The sequence below is a fragment of the Microcaecilia unicolor genome, chromosome 3 (genome assembly GCF_901765095.1).
Source record: "Microcaecilia unicolor chromosome 3, aMicUni1.1, whole genome shotgun sequence".
Lineage (NCBI taxonomy): Eukaryota > Metazoa > Chordata > Amphibia > Gymnophiona > Siphonopidae > Microcaecilia > Microcaecilia unicolor.
Window position 1 is genome coordinate 486,350,495 of NC_044033.1, and position 19,398 is coordinate 486,369,892.

The following is a 19,398-nucleotide window of genomic DNA, read 5'->3' on the forward strand; positions in this document are numbered from 1 at the left end:
CAAACAGTGGCCAAGACAGGACACAATTACCTGACAGAAACCTAAATCGTGGCAACACTCCATACTACAAATCCCAGGGCAAGCAGTTGCTTCCCATGTCTGTCTCAATAGCAGACTATGGACTTTAACTCGAGGAATTTGTCCAAACCTTTTATAGACCCAGATATGCTAACCGCTGTTACCACATCCTCCGGCAAAGAGTTCTAGAGCTTAACTATTCGTTGAGTGAAAAAATATGTCCTCCTATTTGTTTTAAGTTTAAATCTTTTTTATTGAAGCTTCAAAGCACAGGGTAACTAAGATGCACGAGCTATTGCTCCAACTTAAAAAACAACAATAATCAGAAGCTTCAATAACAACATTATTATGCATCCCCCTCTCCCCGCACTCCCCCACCCCATAAACTGAAACTCAAGGTTAGATGTTCAACAAGTAGCTCCTAGCTTTCGAAGATAGAGTGAGCCAGAAAGGTTCCCATGTGTCACGGAACCGGCGCCCTGGTCCATTATCTAAAGTTATAATCCCTTGTCTAATCGCATCTGGAAGAGTAAAAGTGATCTCCAAAGTGAAAACGATAGGCCTGCATCCATCAGCCAGGTTAGTAGAATTGGTTTGATAGCAGAGAAGATGGCTAGCTAAAGGAAACTCTTGAAGCCCACCAGGGGTGGATTTGTATAACTATTAAAAAAAGATCAGCCGGTCATAAGCGATTGTGCAGCTCCAATAAGAATCCAATGCCAGCACACATCTCTAGAAGTTACTTATTAAAGGGCAAGATCAAAACATGTGCCCAGGTTGGTTGAAGTGTCCCACATTTACCACAGTTTGTGCTCTGAATCAAAGCTGCTTTGAACGCACGTTTTGGTGAAAAGTGGAGTCTAAATAGAAATTTGTAAAGTAGTTTTCTTTGTTGCACAGATAATCGTTGCGAATGAAGTTGTTTTATGTAATTTTTGCAATGCTCTACTTTTACAGTACACGTCAGGTCTTGAGACCAGTGAGTCACCAAGAGTTGATAATCTAACTCAGGCGTTGTGTCTTTTAAATGCTGATGTTGGTATTTTAGAGGTACCGATTGTTGAGATCCCAAAGTATAAGCGTCCGACAAAGTGTCTGTCACATCCTCCGTTAGATCAGTCCAATTCAAGGAGGAGACATAATGTCTAAACTGCAGGTAGGTAAAGTAATGCACTGAGTCTGCTCCTGTAGCAGAGAATTAAAGTGATTTGTAATGAGATATAATTTTCCTTATTACTACCCGTGGGACCCCTGGCATATGCATGCTTTGCTCTCTGTAACTGCAAGTCTAAGTTTTGGAAACTGTGGACCACACGCTTGCGAACTGGTGCTGTACAGGCAATGATCTCCCTGAGCAATATAATTGTGGATCATTTAAATGTTGTTGGTTATGGGTAAGGAAGGACTCCCATTTAGAGTTCAGGTAAGAGTGAAATTCCTAATTGTGAACAAGGTATCTGGGGAACCTCCACCTTGGGGATACCTGAAAATTCCCCGTTTCCTCCAGGTCGATCCAGACGGGTGCATGACCTGAAACTACATAAATCCCAATCTGAGCCTCCGTGACCATAGGAAACAAAGAGCAAAAGACCAAAATGTAATCCAATCTCGTGAGTGTATCATGCGCCCACTATCTCTGCGTAAAATCTCTTTCGCACGGGTGCAGCAGTCTCCAAGCATCCACCAGAGAGAGGGAGGTGCAAAAGGACTGCAGCATCTCCGTGCCTGGTCTAGAAGTATGGGCCCGGCACGCCATTCCTGAGCTGTCTAGAGCAGAATCTGCTAGCAGGTTCATATCTCCCAGCACCAAAAGAGCCTTTCCTTGACAATGTAACAATTTGTCCATAAGGGCCGGAAAAAACATAGGGTCATAAGGAATATCCCCTGTGCATCCCGCAACAGAACTTCTGATGTGCAGGCTAGATGTTTATGAATTAATATCACCACTCCTCCTTTCTGCTCCCCTCAGGCCACAAAGTGTACCTTAGCCACCCAGGGCTGTTTGAGCTTCTGGTGTTCACTATCTGAGAGATGAGTCTCTTGGATGCAGGTGATTTTGGCCTGTCTTTTTAAAGCAGATAGAACTTTCTTACACTTAATGGGAGAAGTAACCCCCCCCCCCCCCCCCCCAACATTCCATGTTATAATCCTACACTGAGGCACTGCGATTGACACTGTAAGAAAGTGCTGCCCATTACTACACTTCCCAATTGATCTGGAGATCCCAGCCTTCCTCCCAGACCTTGCAAGTCACCCTGTACCACAGGAACTCTATCCCCATACTGATCCCTTAAAAAACACTTTCCAGTAAGTAACCACCCACCACCGCCCACCGTTTTAAAAATTTTACAAAGACTCCCAACCTTGAACCCTTTTGTACAAAATTTCACTTGAACATAATCCCCATCACTTCCCCCCCCCCCCCCCCACAGAAGAGAGCCCCCATAACTGGGACCTGCGAATAACCAGATGGTTAGGAATCTCAAAACCCCTCTCCTCCCCACCCAACTGCCCTCCCTCCCCAACTTCAATCTTCAGACCCCATATACCTGCCTGCCTATTTGCCATGGCAGAGAACCAATCACAAAATGCTAGGTCCCTCCCCCCTCACAGAAAATCGAGCAACAGAATGTTCCACAAATAATTAAGAACTCTACGTTACTATTAAGATTATTAAACAAATTACTATTTAAGGGCTAACATCTGACAGCCAAGGTCCATTCCGCAATCCAACATGGACGATGCCATGTGCTTCACCTCCAGGATGCAGTCCCGCTTGCGATGACCATCCTGCTACTCTCACCCTGCAAGCATGTTGAGAGAATCCTGTGCTGCGGAAACAGTGTCATAAGCAATCCACTTCCCAGCCATGTTCACCTTTAAGAGTGCCAGATAAAGAAGCATAAAGCAAACCTTTTTTTCATTTAGTGGGGCACAGATTGAGCAATCTTGGAAAAATTTGATGGGCTCGCCCTCATAGATTAAAGTATCACGTTTAAGTTTTAGGTCTGCCTTTTTGCGGATGACATGAAAATAGCCAATAGAGTGGATACTCTGGAGGGAGTAGAAACAATGAGAAGTGATCTCCAAATGTTAGAAGAATGGTCGAGGGTCTGTTAGTTAAAATTTAATACTAAGACAGTTCTGGGGTAACAAAATGTTCTGGTTTCAAAGTTATGTTTCCATATACACACAGAAGAAACCGTTGTACACTACTTATATTCCTTATTTTTTTGTTTAATTTTTACAATTGCTGTGAATAACACATCAAAAAAGCGATAGCATAAAGCTAATGCTATAATGGGTGCTCAGTAAAAACATGCTGCTGAGGCTGGGCTGCTGAAAGGCAACATGAGGCAATCAACAACACTGCACCCCTGCCCTACCTACCGCCACTTTGCTCTTAGTCTATAATCTTAGCAATCAAACACATTTAATGCCAAGAAGTGTAGAGTGATACCCTTGGGGTGCAGAAACCCAAAAGAAAGATACTGGACAGGAGGGGAGAGACTAGTAAGCTTGACTCAGGAGACCTTGGTGTCCGAGAATCTAAAGGTGAAGAAACAATGTGACAAGGCAACGGCTGTGGCCAGAAGGATGCTAGGCTGCAAACAGAGGGGTATAACCAGCAGAAGAAAGGAGGTGTTGATGCCCCTCTACAAGTCATTGGTGAGGCCCTGCTTGGAGTACTGTATTCAGTTTTGGAGGTCGTATCTTGCTAAAGATGTAAAAAGACTGGAAGCAGTGCAAAGAAAAGCTACAAAAATGGTATGGGATTTGCGTTACAAAACATACCAGGAGAGATTTGCCAACCTGAACATGTATACCTTGGAGGAAAAGAGGAACAGGGGTGACATGATACAGACGTTCAAATATTTGAAAGGTATTAATCCGCAAACAAACCTTTTCTGGAGACGGGAAGGCGGTAGAACTAGAGGACATGAATTGAGGTTGAAGGTGGGCAGACTCAGGAGTAAAGTCAGGAAGTATTTTTTCACGGTGGTGGATATGTGGAATGTCCTCCCACGGGAGGTGGTGGAGATGAAAACGACAATGGAATTCAAACATGCGTGGGACAAGCACAAAGGAATCCTGTTTAGAAGGAATGGATCCACGGAATCTTAGCGGAGATTGGGTGGCAACGCTGCTAACTGGGAAGCGAAACCGGTGCTAGGCAGAATTCTACGGTCTACGCCCTGATCGAAACTGAACAGATATGGATGGGTTTGAGTGTAAATTTTATGGGGCTTGGACATTAGCGTCAGAACTTTTAGTACAAGAGGAGTGCTGGGCAGACTTCTACGGTCTGTGCCCTGAGAATGGCAAAAACAAATCAAACTCAAGTATACATATAAAGTATCACATACCATGTAAAATGGGTTTATCTTGTTGGGCAGACTGGATGGACCGTACAGTCTTTATCTGCCATCATTTACTATGTTACTATAAAATTTCAGTTTTGTTTGCATAATTATGGATTTTTATGACAACAATTCGCAGTCTCTGTTGGCCATCTTGAAAACGCCCAATTCTGTGAGCCATCTCGCTGCGTGACCCTGGTAGCGCTTTAGAAATGTTAAGTAGTAGTAGTAGAAAGGGCCAAAGCTGTCCGACAATGCTGAACCGTTATTACAAAGAGTAGCCAGATTTCTTTCAGGTATGTGCTCTGACAACCCCACTATACTGCGATCTGTTTTTCCAAGTCCTCGATTTTGTCTGCCTGCTCCTGGAGCCTCTGCTTCAGGTCTGACAATTCCGGGCCCTGCTGCGCCATAGTATCTTCCATTACAAAGACCCTTTTTTCTAAATCAGAGGTTTACTACCTGGAGCAATGGAGGGATAAATGACTTGCCCAAGGTCTGGCTGCAGTGGGAATCGAACCCAGTTTCTCAGGATCAAAGTCCACTGCACTAACTACTAGGCTACTCTTCCACTTTTGGCTGCCTGGCATATCTTAACTAGGGTGGTTCACTTCCTCCATTTAAGACATAGATGAACCTCTATCACAATGCACTGCTAAGAATAATGTGTGTGTTTATTTTCAGTATTTGATATACCGCTCCTCTTGTACATAAATAAATCTAAGCAATGTACAATGTAGCAAAACATTTAAAATATTAAAAAAAGAAATAAAAAGAAACAAAGAAAAAAATCCATATGGCAATATAGCCCCCATAGGCTGTTAATTTCATTTTAGTTAAAAAAAATCTAAGCAAAAGAGAGAGAGGTTCAAAACATCTGAGAAAACCTAGTTTTCCCAAATAATTTAATACAATTAACATCCAGAGGAGAAGATTTTATTTACACTGAATTAAAAAGTTTCAATCAAAAAGTAGTCAATCTTGGAAACTTGGAAGAGAGCACAACTGTCAGCATATTCATAGGCCCTTACCTCACTTACTAGTCTGGTTGATCACATGACTACAAAGAGAACCAAATTCAAGGCCAAAAAAATATAAGGAAGCCTTCCAAAGAGTTCAAAGGAAGGCTTCGCTAGTTTGCTAAAATTCAATTTTCAGGATGACTACACAATTGACCACTGCATTTTCTGAATTTGGAACACTGTTAGAATGAGTAGAATGAGAACATTAGATCCTTTATAGGTATGTAATTTGTTAAAAAAGCAACACAGATTCTTACTATACTCAGGCTACTACTGCTCAAATTTAGTCCTTTGAACAAAGCGCAGGATGTAAGAATGTCACAAAAAAACCCAAACAAATCAAAAAAGGCCATTGCAGTTCACAGAAATGATACAGAAATATAAACATGATGGCAGATAAGGGCCAATTAGCCCATCCTCAGTATCCACTAACTCTTCCTTTCCTAAGGGATTCCACATGCCTGTCCCATACTTTTTAAAATTCTGACAGAGTCCTCGTCTCCACAACCTCCACTGGGAGGCCATTCCACGCATCCACCACCCTTTCGGTGAAAGAGTATTTTCCTCCTAAGTCTATTTCCTCTTAACTTCACTGTACGTCCCCTCATTCCAGAGTTTTTCTTTATTTAAAAAAGCCTCGCCTCCTATATACTGACGCCACTGAGGTATTTAAATGTCTCTATCATGTCCTCTTCTCTTGCCTCTTTTCTAGAGTATATATGTTGAAGTTCTTAAGCCTGTCCCTATATGTTTTATGACAGAGACCGCTTACTAATTTTGTAGCCGCCCACTGGACCGACTATCTTGTTGATATCTTTCCGTAGGTGCGGTCTCCAGAATTGCACGTAGTAGTCTAGATGGGACCTCACCAGAGACTTATACAAGGGTACTATCACATCTTTTTTCCTGCTGGTCATTCCTCTCCTTATGCACCCAAGCATCTTTCTGGCTTTGGCTGTCACCTTTTCTACTTGTTTGGCCGCCTTAAGGTCATCAGATACAATCACCCCCAAGTCCCGCTCTTCTTTCGTACACAGTACTTCACCCCCTACAATGTACAGCTCCCTTGGATTCTTATACCCCAAGTGCATGACCCTGCATTTTGTAGCATTAAATCTTAGTTGACAATCATTGGACTATTCTTCAAGCTTCTCTAGATCCTTCTTCATACCATCCACACCCTCCAGAGTGTCCACCCTATTACAGAGTTTGGTATCATCCGCAAAGAGACAAACCTTGGAGAACGGCGGAGGTGGTCCCTCTTCACAAAAGTGGTGATAGGGAAGAAGCTGGAAACTACAGGCCGGTAAGCCTCACTTCGGTTATTGGAAAAGTAATGGAAGCCATGCTGAAGGAAAGGATAGTGAATTTCCTGGAAGCCAATAAGTTGCAAGATCCGAGACAACATGGTTTCACCAAAGGGAAATCGTGCCAAACGAATCTCATTGAATTCTTTGACTGGGTGACAGGAGAATTAATTCAAGGACGTGCTATGGACGTCATCTACTTAGATTTCAGCAAGGCTTTCGACACGGTTCCCCACAGAAGGCTCTTAAATAAACTAGACGGCCTGAAGATAGGACCCGAAGTGGTGAACTGGATTAGGAACTGGTTGACGGACAGACGCCAGAGGGTGGTGGTGAATGGAGTTCGCTCGGAGGAGGGAAAGGTGAGTAGTGGAGTGCCTCAGGGATCGGTGCTGGGGCCGAATCTGTTCAATATATTTGTGATTGACATTGCTGAAGGGTTACAAGGTAAAGTTTGCCTTTTTGCAGATGACACCAAGATTTCCAACAGAGTGGACACCCCGGAGGGTGTGAAAAACATGAAAAAAGATCAGAAGAAGAAGCTAGAAGAATGGTCTAACGTTTGGCAATTAAAATTCAATGCGAAGAAATGCAAAGTGATGCACTTAGGGAGTAGAAATCCAAGGGAGACGTATGCGTTAGGTGGGGAGAGTCTGATAGGCACGGACGGGGAGAGGGATCTTGGGGTGATAGTATCTGAGGACCTGAAGGCGACAAAACAGTGCGACAAGGCGGTGGCAGTAGCTAGAAGATTGCTAGGCTGTATAGAGAGAGGAGTGACCAGCAGAAGAAAGGAGGTTTTAATGCCCCTGTATAAGACATTGGTGAGGCCCCACCTGGAGTATAGTGTTCAGTTTTGGAGGCCGTATCTTGCGAAGGATGTTAAAAAAATGGAAGCGGTGCAAAGAAAAGCTACGAGGATGGTATGGGATTTACGTTCCAAGACGTATGAAGAGAGGCTTGCTGACCTGAACATGTACACCCTGGAGGAAAGGAGGAACAGGGGTGATATGATACAGACGTTCAAATATTTGAAAGGTATTAATCCGCAAACGAATCTTTTCCGGAGATGGGAAGGCAGTAGAACGAGAGGACATGAAATGAGATTGAAGGGGGGCAGACTCAGGAAAGATATCAGGAAGTATTTTTTCACGGAGAGGGTGGTGGACGCTTGGAATGCCCTCCCACGGGAGGTGGTGGAGATGAAAACGGTAACGGAGTTCAAACATGCGTGGGATATGCATAGAGGAATCCTGTGCAGAAGGAATGGATCCTCAGAAGCTTAGCTGAAATTGGGTGGCGGAGCAGTTGGGGGGAAGAGGGGGTGGTGGTTGGGAGGCGAGGATAGGGGAGGGCAGACTTATACGGTCTATACCAGAGCCGGTGATGGGAGGCGGGACTGGTGGTTGGGAGGCGGGAAATACTGCTGGGCAGACTTATATGGTCTGTGCCCTGAAAAGGACAGGTACAAATTTAAGGTAAGGTATACACATATGAGTTTGTCTTGGGCAGACTGGATGGACCATGCAGGTCTTTTTCTGCCGTCATCTACTATGTTACTATGTTTCTACTAACCTTCCGCAATATCACTCACGAAAATGTTAAAAGAGTTGGCCCTAGGACCAAACCCGGCAGCATAGCTGACGAGAGGGGATGTGGCGGGGGAAATTCCCTGGACCCGGGCCTCCAGGGGGGCCCGGCACAGGGGTCTCTCTCTCCTGCTCCTGACGGGACCCGGGTGATCGTGTCCCGACAGGAGCAGGAGAGAGAAAACTCCTACACCGGGTCCCCCTTGCATTGTCTGCCTAGCAGTTGTTGGGCCCTCAGGCCGCGTATGCTCAGTTTTGAGACTGAGCTTCTGTGACCTGAAGAAAGCAGGGGCAGGCAATGCTGGACACTAGAACAGGAAGGAGCAGTGCTGCCTGCAGCTGGTGGGGCCAGCCAAGGTGCTTTGGGTGGGAGGGAGGGGGGTGCGACAGTGATGACGATTCTGCCCCGGGCCTGCTTAGTCTCTTGGCGGCTCTGCTCTGCAATACACCACTGATAACAGCCTTTTTCCTCAGAAGAGCAAGCTCCATTTACCACTACCCTCTGTCTCCTTCCACTTAACCAGTTTTTAACCCAGTCAGTCACTTTAGGTCCCATACCAAGGGCACTCAGTTTATTTATTAGTTGCTTGTGCAGGGCCGTGTCAAAGGCTTTGCTAAAATCTAAGTACACCACATCTAGCACTCCTCCCATGTCCAACTGCTTGGTCAAGAAACAAAACAGCGAAGATGACTAACAAAAGCAAAAAACAAAAAATATAAAAATAAAAAATTTATATTAAAAACATCAAAATTTAAAATTAATCATAAAATATGTAGTTAAAAGATGAATCCATCAAAATCAAAAAATTACATAAAAAAGACGACACTTTGGATGTAAAAATGAAGAATCAACTTTATTAGCCAAACTGTAGCAGGGAGAAAGGGACTCGACACAGCTGTGTTTCAGCCGTACTGGCCTGCGTCAGGAGTCTTCTCTGCCGTCTGTTGATTATTAATTCTATCCAAATATAAAAAGAATATGTATGTCAATAAATTGAAGCTATAACGCTCAATTGTACTGGAAACGAAGTTGTTGAGCGGAGACGATCAGAGCAGCATCTCTGATCTATGCAATCAAAAGAACAGAAATTGTTAAGCAGCTCAGTTTTATCTCCTTATCAGCTTCTACATATTCCTCTTGCTCAGCTTTGAGTCTCACAATGCTATTATGGCACTTCTTCCTGTCATTTATATATCTGAAAAATGTCTTGTCCCCCAATTTTACCATATCAGCTATCCTTTCTTCCATTTGCTTCTTTACATTCCTGACAGCTTTTTCAGCTTCTCTTAGCTTTTCCAGATATTTTTGCCTACCCTCCTCTTTCTCAGTCTTCTTGTAATGTATGAAGGCTAATTTTCTTTCCCTTACCTTTTCAGCTACTACGTTCAAGAACCTGCTTTTTCTTGGCTTAGACCAAAGTAAAACTTGGAGGAATGGAGCCATACAATTGAAGATCACACAGTGGAGAAGAATCTGCATTTCCCACACATATGTATGCCTATTCCTTTTATTTTGGACAGTCAGGGAAAGTATTCTTAATGGAAGGAACTATGCAGCTGAAGACTGTATAGTGGAGCCATATGAATGTTAGAGGTAGCCTTTGTTGCAAATATATTCAACAAAGTCAGGGCAAAGCAGATTTACAATAATTTTAAGAGTTGCTAGCATGCAGATGCAATTCCTGATGGTAGGCATAGTCTATTTACACCTCTCTAATGAGACATCCCTAACTAAAGAATTAGAAAATGCAACTCAAATGGTCTTGCACTAATAATTTATAATATAAACTGAGCTTTTATCACTTAACTTACTTTATGAAATGTAGAAGAAGATCTGAAACAAATTTGGCAGCCTTTACAATAGGGCTTCCGGGCTCATTAAATGTACGTGCATTATGTTCAATGTACCGAACTTCCCACATAAGTGAAGAAAGACGCCTTTGAAGAGAAAAGAAGATATTAAGCAATTCAACTGTCATTGCAGCAAATTTAAACCATGTTGTTTAAGTGGAAGAAAATATACAGAAACTGGCTTAAAAAATGAAGTTGCTTACCTATGTGTTCTCTGAAGACAGCAATTCACCAGCCAGATGTGTCAGACACATGACAATGCCAGACAGGCAATCTTTCAGAGCTCTTTGGAAAGGAATAAGCCTTCATCTTTTCACTGTGCTGTGGTGACCCTAGGCAGAGACCCAAGGGCGGATGGTTTTGTGTGTCTATTGAACTGCTGTCTTCAGAAAACACAATAAATGTCACCGATATTAGGCAGCAGATCATTAGAATTGTTAAACTATTTGTGCACCTGTTCTCTTACCTGTGACGGGCAGTGAGCGAGGTTACTTGATGCAATATTATGATGAGTTAATATGTACCATGTTGTATCATTTTTGCTTTTATATAGAATTTGTTTTTCTAAATTTAAATATAGATGTTTTATTGGAATCTGCCTAAAACATGAGGGTAAGACAGAAAAGAAACTGAATAAACCAAATGAAGAATGTAAACAACTTCATTTTCTTGGAAGATAAGCAATTTACCCAGGTCACACATGCAGTAAGCCCTAAACTTTAACATTTATTAAAGTGGGAAACATCAACAACCGCAAACAGGTAGACAATATTTCTGATGAAAAAAAACCCTATTCTAATTATAATTTTTTTTAATGTAATATCATTTTTATTAACAGACAAGCAAACAACATCACAACAAAATGATACAGTGGTTTAATCGGAAGTCAAACTTATACATCATGATGCAATGTTCCATTATAATACAACACTGATGGAAACGCACCCACACTCCATTCATCCCATATATTTTTTTAAATAGGGAAACCTATGGAACTTTGGAAGGCTGTGCTTTGAAAATATGCCTCTTGGAGTCCAGTCTCTGACCAATGGAGTTCCTGCATGTGCAAAAGAAGGTTTATAGGGTTTTGCCCACACCAAAGACAAAAATCTTTCTCCATTTTAAACCAAATGTATGTCTAACAGCCAGGGCTTTGGGACAAACCGAGGGATAATACATGGAGTGGAGAAGTAGCCTAATGATTGAAGCAGTGAGCTGAGAACCATGAAAGCCTGCATTCAAAACCCCCAGACACTCCCTTGTGACCTTGGGTGGGCAAGTTACTTAACCCTCCATTACCTACAGCATAAACTTTGTCCCTTTGGGGACAGAGAAATAATTGCTGTATCTAAATGTAACTCACCTTGAACTACTACTTAGAATGTGCAAATTAAATCCTAACTAAATACATTTGGGTGTGAAGGCAAAGATTGGATGTTGAAGTGGAGAAATAATTCCTGGCTCTGTATCATCAGATTTAGAGAAGTTCCCAATCTGACTGATTTTCTCTGGGCTTTCTCATAAAAGGAGGAAGTCAAATCTGTTTCAGTCAGAAGGGGGCTATGGAGTTCAGAATTCCTTGGAGTCTTTTGAGTTTTATCAAGGTTTTGATCACTAAAGGCATGGCATCTGAAAACAGTCAAACTTGTGATATCCTGGGCTGCTATATTTCTCTTCTGGGCTGTTTTAAGAAGGGTGTGCTCTTCTTGAGAAAGAGCCAGATGGTCACATTATGATCTAGAGACTATTTATGGGAAGAAGAGGGGGGGGGGGGGGGGGGGGGGGGCTCAAGTGTTGATGGTCTCTGCCAGGATATGGTTTCTTACTGCCAGTTATATGTCTTTCTTGGGGGTCCTCCTGTGTGATAGGGAACAGTTTCATATCCAATACAAGAAGATGCTCCTCCTGGCTTAGTCAGGTAGAACATCACCTGATTGTTTGTTAGGGCTAGGTCAACTTTGTCAGCCACGTAATTTCTGAAAGCTTTAAGAATATTCAAAACAGCTCATCGCTTCAGCCACTAACTCATCCACATTATTACATTCTGAATACTCCTGGAAACTATACTGTCTGGGGCTATCAAGGGCCATTTTATTACCTTTACCAAAGGCTGTTCTGGAAGGGGAGCAGCTGGCAACCCATGTCAGGTGCCTGGTGGTGACATCAGCAACCGGGACATTTATATCATGCTGAATCCTGAGGCATCGTGCTGAAGGGGTATGCAAAAGGGGCAAGTCCTGCCTCTTTGTGAGCTCTAAACTTTGAACTCCTGACATGATAGAACTTCTGCTTATTTCTTGTCAATAAGGATAATGATAAATATAAATGGATTTTAAGATGGTAGAACTTATTTGTATTTTAGGTCTAATTACAATAAAGGGTATGATACATACCTGTAGCAGTTGTTCTCCGAGGACAGCAGGCTGATTGTTCTCACGACTGGGTTGACGTCCGCGGCAGCCCCCACCAACCGGAAGAAGCTTCGCGGGACGGTCGGCACGCAGGCCACGCCCACCGCGCATGCGCGGCCGCCTTCCCGCCCGTGCGCGACCGCTCCCGCCAGTTGAATGACAAGCAAGAAAATATGAAACACACAACTCCAAAGGGGAGGAGGGAGGGTAGGTGAGAACAATCAGCCTGCTGTCCTCGGAGAACAACTGCTACAGGTATGTATCATACCCTTTCTCCGAGGACAAGCAGGCTGCTTGTTCTCACGACTGGGGTATCCCTAGCTCTCAGGCTCACTCAAAACAATAACCCAGGTCAATTGAACCTCGCAACGGCGAGGGTACAACAGAAATTGACCTACGAAGAACAACTAACTGAGAGTGCAGCCTGACCAGAATAAATTCGGGTCCTGGAGGGTGGAGTTGGATTTACACCCCAAACAGATTCTGCAACACCGACTGCCCGAACCGACTGTCGCGTCGGGTATCCTGCTGGAGGCAGTAATGTGATGTGAATGTGTGGACAGATGACCACGTCGCAGCCTTGCAAATCTCTTCAATAGTGGCTGACTTCAAGTGGGCCACCGACGCTGCCATGGCTCTGACACTATGAGCCGTGACATGACCCTCAAGAGCCAGCCCAGCCTGGGCGTAAGTGAAGGAAATGCAATCTGCTAGCCAATTGGAGATGGTGCGTTTCCCGACAGCGACCCCTAGCCTGTTAGGGTCGAAAGAAATAAACAATTGGGCGGACTGTCTGTGGGGCTGTGTCCGCTCCAAGTAGAAGGCCAATGCTCTCTTGCAGTCCAATGTGTGCAACTGACGTTCAGCAGGGCGGGTATGCGGCCTGGGGAAGAATGTTGGCAAGACAATTGACTGGTTAAGATGGAACTCCGACACCACCTTCGGCAGGAACTTTGGGTGAGTGCGGAGCACTACTCTGTTGTGATGAAATTTAGTATATGGAGCATGAGCTACTAGGGCTTGAAGCTCACTGACCCTACGAGCTGAAGTAACTGCCACCAAGAAAATGACCTTCCAGGTCAAGTACTTCAGATGGCAGGTATTCAGTGGCTCAAAAGGAGGTTTCATCAGCTGGGTGAGGACGACGTTGAGATCCCATGACACAGTAGGAGGCTTGATAGGGGGCTTTGACAAAAGCAAGCCTCTCATGAATCGAACGACTAAAGGCTCTCCAGAGATGGCTTTACCTTCCACACGATAATGGTAAGCACTAATCGCACTAAGGTGATTCCTTACTGAGTTGGTCTTGAGGCCAGACTCTGATAAGTGCAGAAGGTATTCAAGCAGGTTCTGTGCAGGGTAAGAACGAGGTTCTAGGGCCTTGCTCTCACACCAAACGACAAACCTCCTCCACTTGAAAAAGTAACTCTTTTTAGTGGAATCCTTCCTAGAGGCAAGCAAGACCCGGGAGACACCCTCAGACAGACCCAACGCAGCGAAGTCTACGCCCTCAACATCCAGGCCGTGAGAGCCAGGGATTGAAGGTTGGGGTGCAGCAACGCTCCGTCGTTCTGCGAAATGAGAGTCGGAAAACACTCCAATCTCCACGGTTCTTCGGAGGACAACTCCAGAAGAAGAGGGAACCAGATCTGACGGGGCCAAAAGGGCGCTATCAGAATCATGGTGCCGCGGTCTTGCTTGAGCTTCAGTAAGGTCTTCCCCACCAAAGGTATGGGAGGATAAGCATACAGGAGGCCGGTCCCCCAATGAAGGAGAAAGGCATCTGACGCTAGCCTGCCGTGTGTCTGAAGTCTGGAACAGAACAGAGGCAGCTTGTGGTTGGTCTGAGAGGCGAAAAGATCCACCGAGGGGGTGCCCCACTCTCGGAAGATCTTGCGTACCACTCTGGAATGGAGCGACCACTCGTGCGGTTGCATGACTCTGCTCAGTCTGTCGGCCAGACTGTTGTTTACGCCTGCCAGGTATGTGGCTTGGAGAAGCATGCTGTGCTGGCATGCCCAGCGCCACATCCCGACGGCTTCCTGACACAGGGGGCGAGATCCGGTGCCCCCCTGCTTGTTGACGTAATACATTGCAACCTGATTGTCTGTCCGAATTTGGATAATTTGGTAGGACAGCCGATCTCTGAAAGCCTTCAGTGCATTCCAGATCGCTCGGAGCTCCAGGAGGTTGATCTGCAGATCCTTTTCCTGGAGGGACCACAGACCCTGGGTGTGAAGCCCATCGACATGGGCTCCCCACCCCAGGCGAGATGCATCCGTCGTCAGCACTTTCGTGGGCTGCGGAATTTGGAATGGACGTCCCAGGGTCAAATTGGTCCGCATGGTCCACCAGAGCAGTGAAGTGCGGCAACTGGTGGAGAGGCGGATGACATCCTCTAGATTCCCGGTGGCTTGGAACCACTGGGAAGCTAGGGTCCATTGAGCAGATCTCATGTGAAGACGAGCCATGGGAGTCACATGAACTGTGGAGGCCATATGACCCAGAAGTCTCAACATCCGCCGAGCTGTGATCTGCTGAGACGCTCTGGTCTGCGAAGCCAGGGACAAGAGATTGGTGGCCCTCGCTTCGGGAAGGTAGGCCTGAGCCGTCTGGGAATTCAGCAGCGCTCCTATGAATTCCAGAGACTGAGTTGGCTGGAGATGGGACTTTGGGTAATTTATCACAAACCCCAGCAGCTCCAGAAGTTGAATAGTGCACTGCATGGACCGGAGGGCTCCTGCCTCCGAGGTGTTCTTGACCAGCCAATCGTCGAGATATGGGAACACGTGCACCCCCAGCTTGCGTAGGTAGGCCGCTACCACCACGAGGCACTTTGTAAACACTCGTGGGGCAGAGGCGAGCCCAAAGGGCAGCACACAATACTGAAAGTGCCGTGCGCCCAGGCGGAATCTGAGATACTGTCTGTGAGCTGGCAGTATCGGGATGTGAGTGTATGCGTCCTTTAAATCCAGGGAACATAGCCAATCGTTTTTCTGAATCATTGGCAGAAGGGTGCCCAAGGAAAGCATCCTGAACTTTTCTTTGACCAGGAATTTGTTCAGGCCTCTCAGGTCTAGGATGGGACGCATCCCCCCTGTTTTCTTTTCCACAAGGAAGTACCTGGAATAGAATCCCTGCCCTTCCTGCCCGGGTGGTACGGGCTCGACCGCATTGGCGCTGAGAAGGGCGGAGAGTTCCTCTGCAAGTACCTGCTTGTGATGGGAGCTGAAAGACTGAGCTCCCGGAGGACAATTTGGAGGCAGGGAGGCCAAATTCAGGGCGTATCCGTACCGCACTATTTGGAGAACCCACTGGTCGGAGGTTATGAGAGGCCACCTTTGGTGAAAGAATTTTAACCTCCCTCCGACCGGCAGGTCGTCCGGTACGGACACTTGTAGGGCGGCTATGTTCCCATGGATCCAGTCAAAAGCCCGTCCCCGGCTTTGCTGTGGAGGCGCAGGGGGCTGCTTAGGCGCACGCTGTTGACGGGAACGAGCGCGCTGGGGCTGTCCCTGTGCCTGACGAGGCCTTCGGGCCGGCTGGTTGTACCTACGCTTCGCAAAAGAATAGGGTGCAGCCTGCCGAGCCCGGGAAAAAACGCCCGCCCGCGGGGGCGGGTGCTGAAGGCGCCCGGTGGGAGAGCTTGTCGAGAGCGGTTTCCCGCTGATGCAGTTGGTCAACCATCTGCTCGATCTTCTCGCCAAAAATATTATCCCCCCGGCAAGGGACGTCAGCCAGTCTCTGCTGGGTGCGGTTGTCCAGGTCAGAGGCACGCAGCCATGAGAGCCTGCGCATCACTATACCTTGGGCCGCAGCACGAGATGCCACGTCACAGGTGTCAAAAATCCCCCTGGACAGGAACTTTCTGCACGCCTTCAGCTGCCTGACCACCTCCTGATAAGGCCTGGACTGCTCCGGCGGGAGCTTATCGACCAGGTCCGCCAGCTGTTGCACATTGGTCCGCATGTGGATGCTCATATAGAGCAGGTAAGATTGGATGCGGGTCACGAGCATGGAGGATTGGTAGGCCTTCCTCCCAAATGAGTCCAGAGTGCGAGACTCCCGCCCCGGGGGCGCCGAGGCGGTATCCCTCGAACTCCGTGCCCTCTTGAGAGCAGAATCCACGACCGCTGAGTCATGGGGCAACTGGGGCCGCATGAGCTCTGGGTCAGAGTGGATCCTGTACTGGGACTCTGCTTTCTTGGGAATGGTGGGGTTAGTTAGTGGTCTCACCCAGTTCCGAAGCAGCGTCTCCTTCAGGACATTGTGCAGCGGTACCGTGGAGGACTCTCTAGGTGGTGATGGATAGTCGAGGACCTCGAGCATCTCGGCCCTCGGCTCTTCCACAGAGACCACGGGAAAGGGAATGCTTATAGACATATCCCGCACAAAGGAGGCAAAGGAGAGACTCTCAGGAGGTGAGAGCTTCCTCTCCGGTGACGGCGTGGGGTCCGAGGGAAGGCCCGTAGACTCCTCTGAGGAGAAATATCTCGGGTCCTCCTCTTCCCCCCACGAGTCCTCATCCTCGGTATCGGACATTAGCTCATGTAGCTGAGTCCGGTACCGGGCCCGGCTCGACGTCGAGGCACCGAGGTCTCGGTGTCGTCGAGCGGTGGACTCCCGCGCCGGCGGGGACGGAGCTCCCTCCATCGATGTCGACGGGGATTCCACCTGCGTGGCGGTCGAGACCGGCACCGCAAGCGGCGGCGGTGTCGACAGCCCCGGCGCCGGGCTAGAGCTCGCCGGCGCCACAGTCATCGGCGCCGGGGGCGCAAGCACCCCCGACGCCGGCACAGCCTGGCGCATCAGCCCTTCCAGGATCCCCGGAAGGATGGCTCTGAGGCACTCGTCCAGGCCCGCTGCCGGGAAAGGCGGTGGGGCCGGTAAGGGTGTCGGTGCCAGAAGCTGCTGGGGGCCAGGAGACGGCACCGAGGTGCCGGAACCCCGACGCGTCGGTACCTCCACCACCGACGGAGATCTCTCCTCTCTGCGATGACGCTTCGGCGTCGACTCCTCTTCAGGGTGCACCGAGGGCTCCCGGTGACGGCGCTTCTTATCTTTTTTCCGGTGCACGTCACCGGCGCCGGAGGGCATAGAGGAGGAGGAGGTCGATCCCCCTCGGTCTCGAGGTACCGGGTCCGACAGGGTTCGGTCCCGTGGCTCACGAGCTGAGGGAGTGACCGGGGCCGACTGCCCACGCGGCCTCTCAACCCCACTCTCACCGGCGGACCGGCGGGCCGACGGGACCTGTTCTCCTGGGGTCGCTGCCATCGGTGCCGATGTCTCGGGCATCGATACCGGTACCGAAGACCCGGCCTTCGATACCGATGCCGTCGGGGTCGACGTCGAGGGGCCGGCGCAAGTTCCAAAAAGACGGTCCCGCAGAACTTGCCTCGCAACCTGAGTCCGTTTCCGGAGACCGAGACACAGCGCGCACGACTTGAGATTGTGCTCCGGCCCGAGGCACTGGAGGCACCAAGCGTGGGTGTCGGTCTGCGAGATCGGCCGGCCGCAGCGACCACACTTTTTAAATCCACTCGGGACCTTCGAGGACATCGACGGAAAAATCGCGTCGGCGAAGTCAAAGTCGGCAATGGTGGCTAAAATCACACCACGAAAAAATTAGCCGACCGAGCGGCCACTAGGCCGCAACGAGGCGTCCCCGCTAGAAGCGAGGGAAAAGGGGAGCGCGTGCTCCACACGCGCGAAAATCTTTTTTTTTTTTTTTTTTTTTTTTACAATGCAAAGAAAGAAAAGAAAGAGGAAACCGAACGGGAATCCAAAGCAACGATCCGCGTAAACGCGGTCGAAAAATCCGGCGGCTGAACGGAGAGAGAGGCAATTGCACAACTCTCTCCAGTCGCGGAAAAAAAGTAACTGGCGGGAGCGGTCGCGCACGGGCGGGAAGGCGGCCGCGCATGCGCGGTGGGCGTGGCCTGCGTGCCGACCGTCCCGCGAAGCTTCTTCCAGTTGGTGGGGGCTGCCGCGGACGTCAACCCAGTCGTGAGAACAAGCAGCCTGCTTGTCCTCGGAGAATGTAGGGTTCCATTACTATGGAAGGCAATTTAAATAGGATAGATTAGAAAATGGGAAAGGGAAAGGGAAATGAGACTTGATATACCGCATTTCTGAGGTTTTTGCAACTACATTCAAAGTGGTTTACATATATTCAGTTACTTATTTTGTACCAGGGGCAATGGAGGGTTAAGTGACTTGCCCAGAGTCACAAGGAGCTGCAGTGGGAATCAAACTCAGTTCCCCAGGATCAAAGTCCACTGCACTAACCACTAGGCTACTCCTCCACTCCGACAGAGAGGCATCATTTTTCCTAGTTCCTTGGGAGAAAAGAAAGGTGGGAACCCTTAGAGAAAGAAAAGACTTTTTTTTTAAAATGAAATGAGTCATGTTTGATTGATTGTTGATAAATCAGACTATTACTACTATATTAGGAAGGGGTAGTAGGATGGTAGATTAAATAGACAGTGAGGAAAAGGAAGAGAATAGCTTATCTAAGATTAGTGAAACGAAGCAAAAGGCAGAAAGAGGAAAATATAAGAGCAGTTTAAAAACATAATTTCAATGCAAGGTTAGTTTGTAATGAGATAGATCTTATTAGGTATCCAGTCTGAAATAATTATTAAGGCTTGGTCATAACAATAGAAACATGGCAAACTGAGACAGCTCATTATTACAGATCTGCCCACATTCAATTTATACATAAAAAAAGGTGGAGTGAGGTGGCAATTTTTAATAAGACTTGAAGTAGAGATATTGAACTCAATGAATGGTCTCAGGTTTAGAGGACTAGCACTAAAAGTCAGACTGTATCAGGAATG

General features: G+C 47.3%; 1 protein-coding gene across 1 annotated transcript in view; it reads right to left on the reverse strand.

Moving 5' to 3' along the window:
• PHIP (pleckstrin homology domain interacting protein) overlaps positions 1-19,398 on the reverse strand; it is an 863,049-nt gene that overhangs the window by 136,183 nt on the left and 707,468 nt on the right. The window contains exon 31 of the mRNA XM_030199061.1: positions 10,110-10,235. Within this exon, the coding sequence (XP_030054921.1) occupies positions 10,110-10,235 (126 nt within the window). The remainder of the gene's footprint in view (positions 1-10,109; positions 10,236-19,398) is intronic.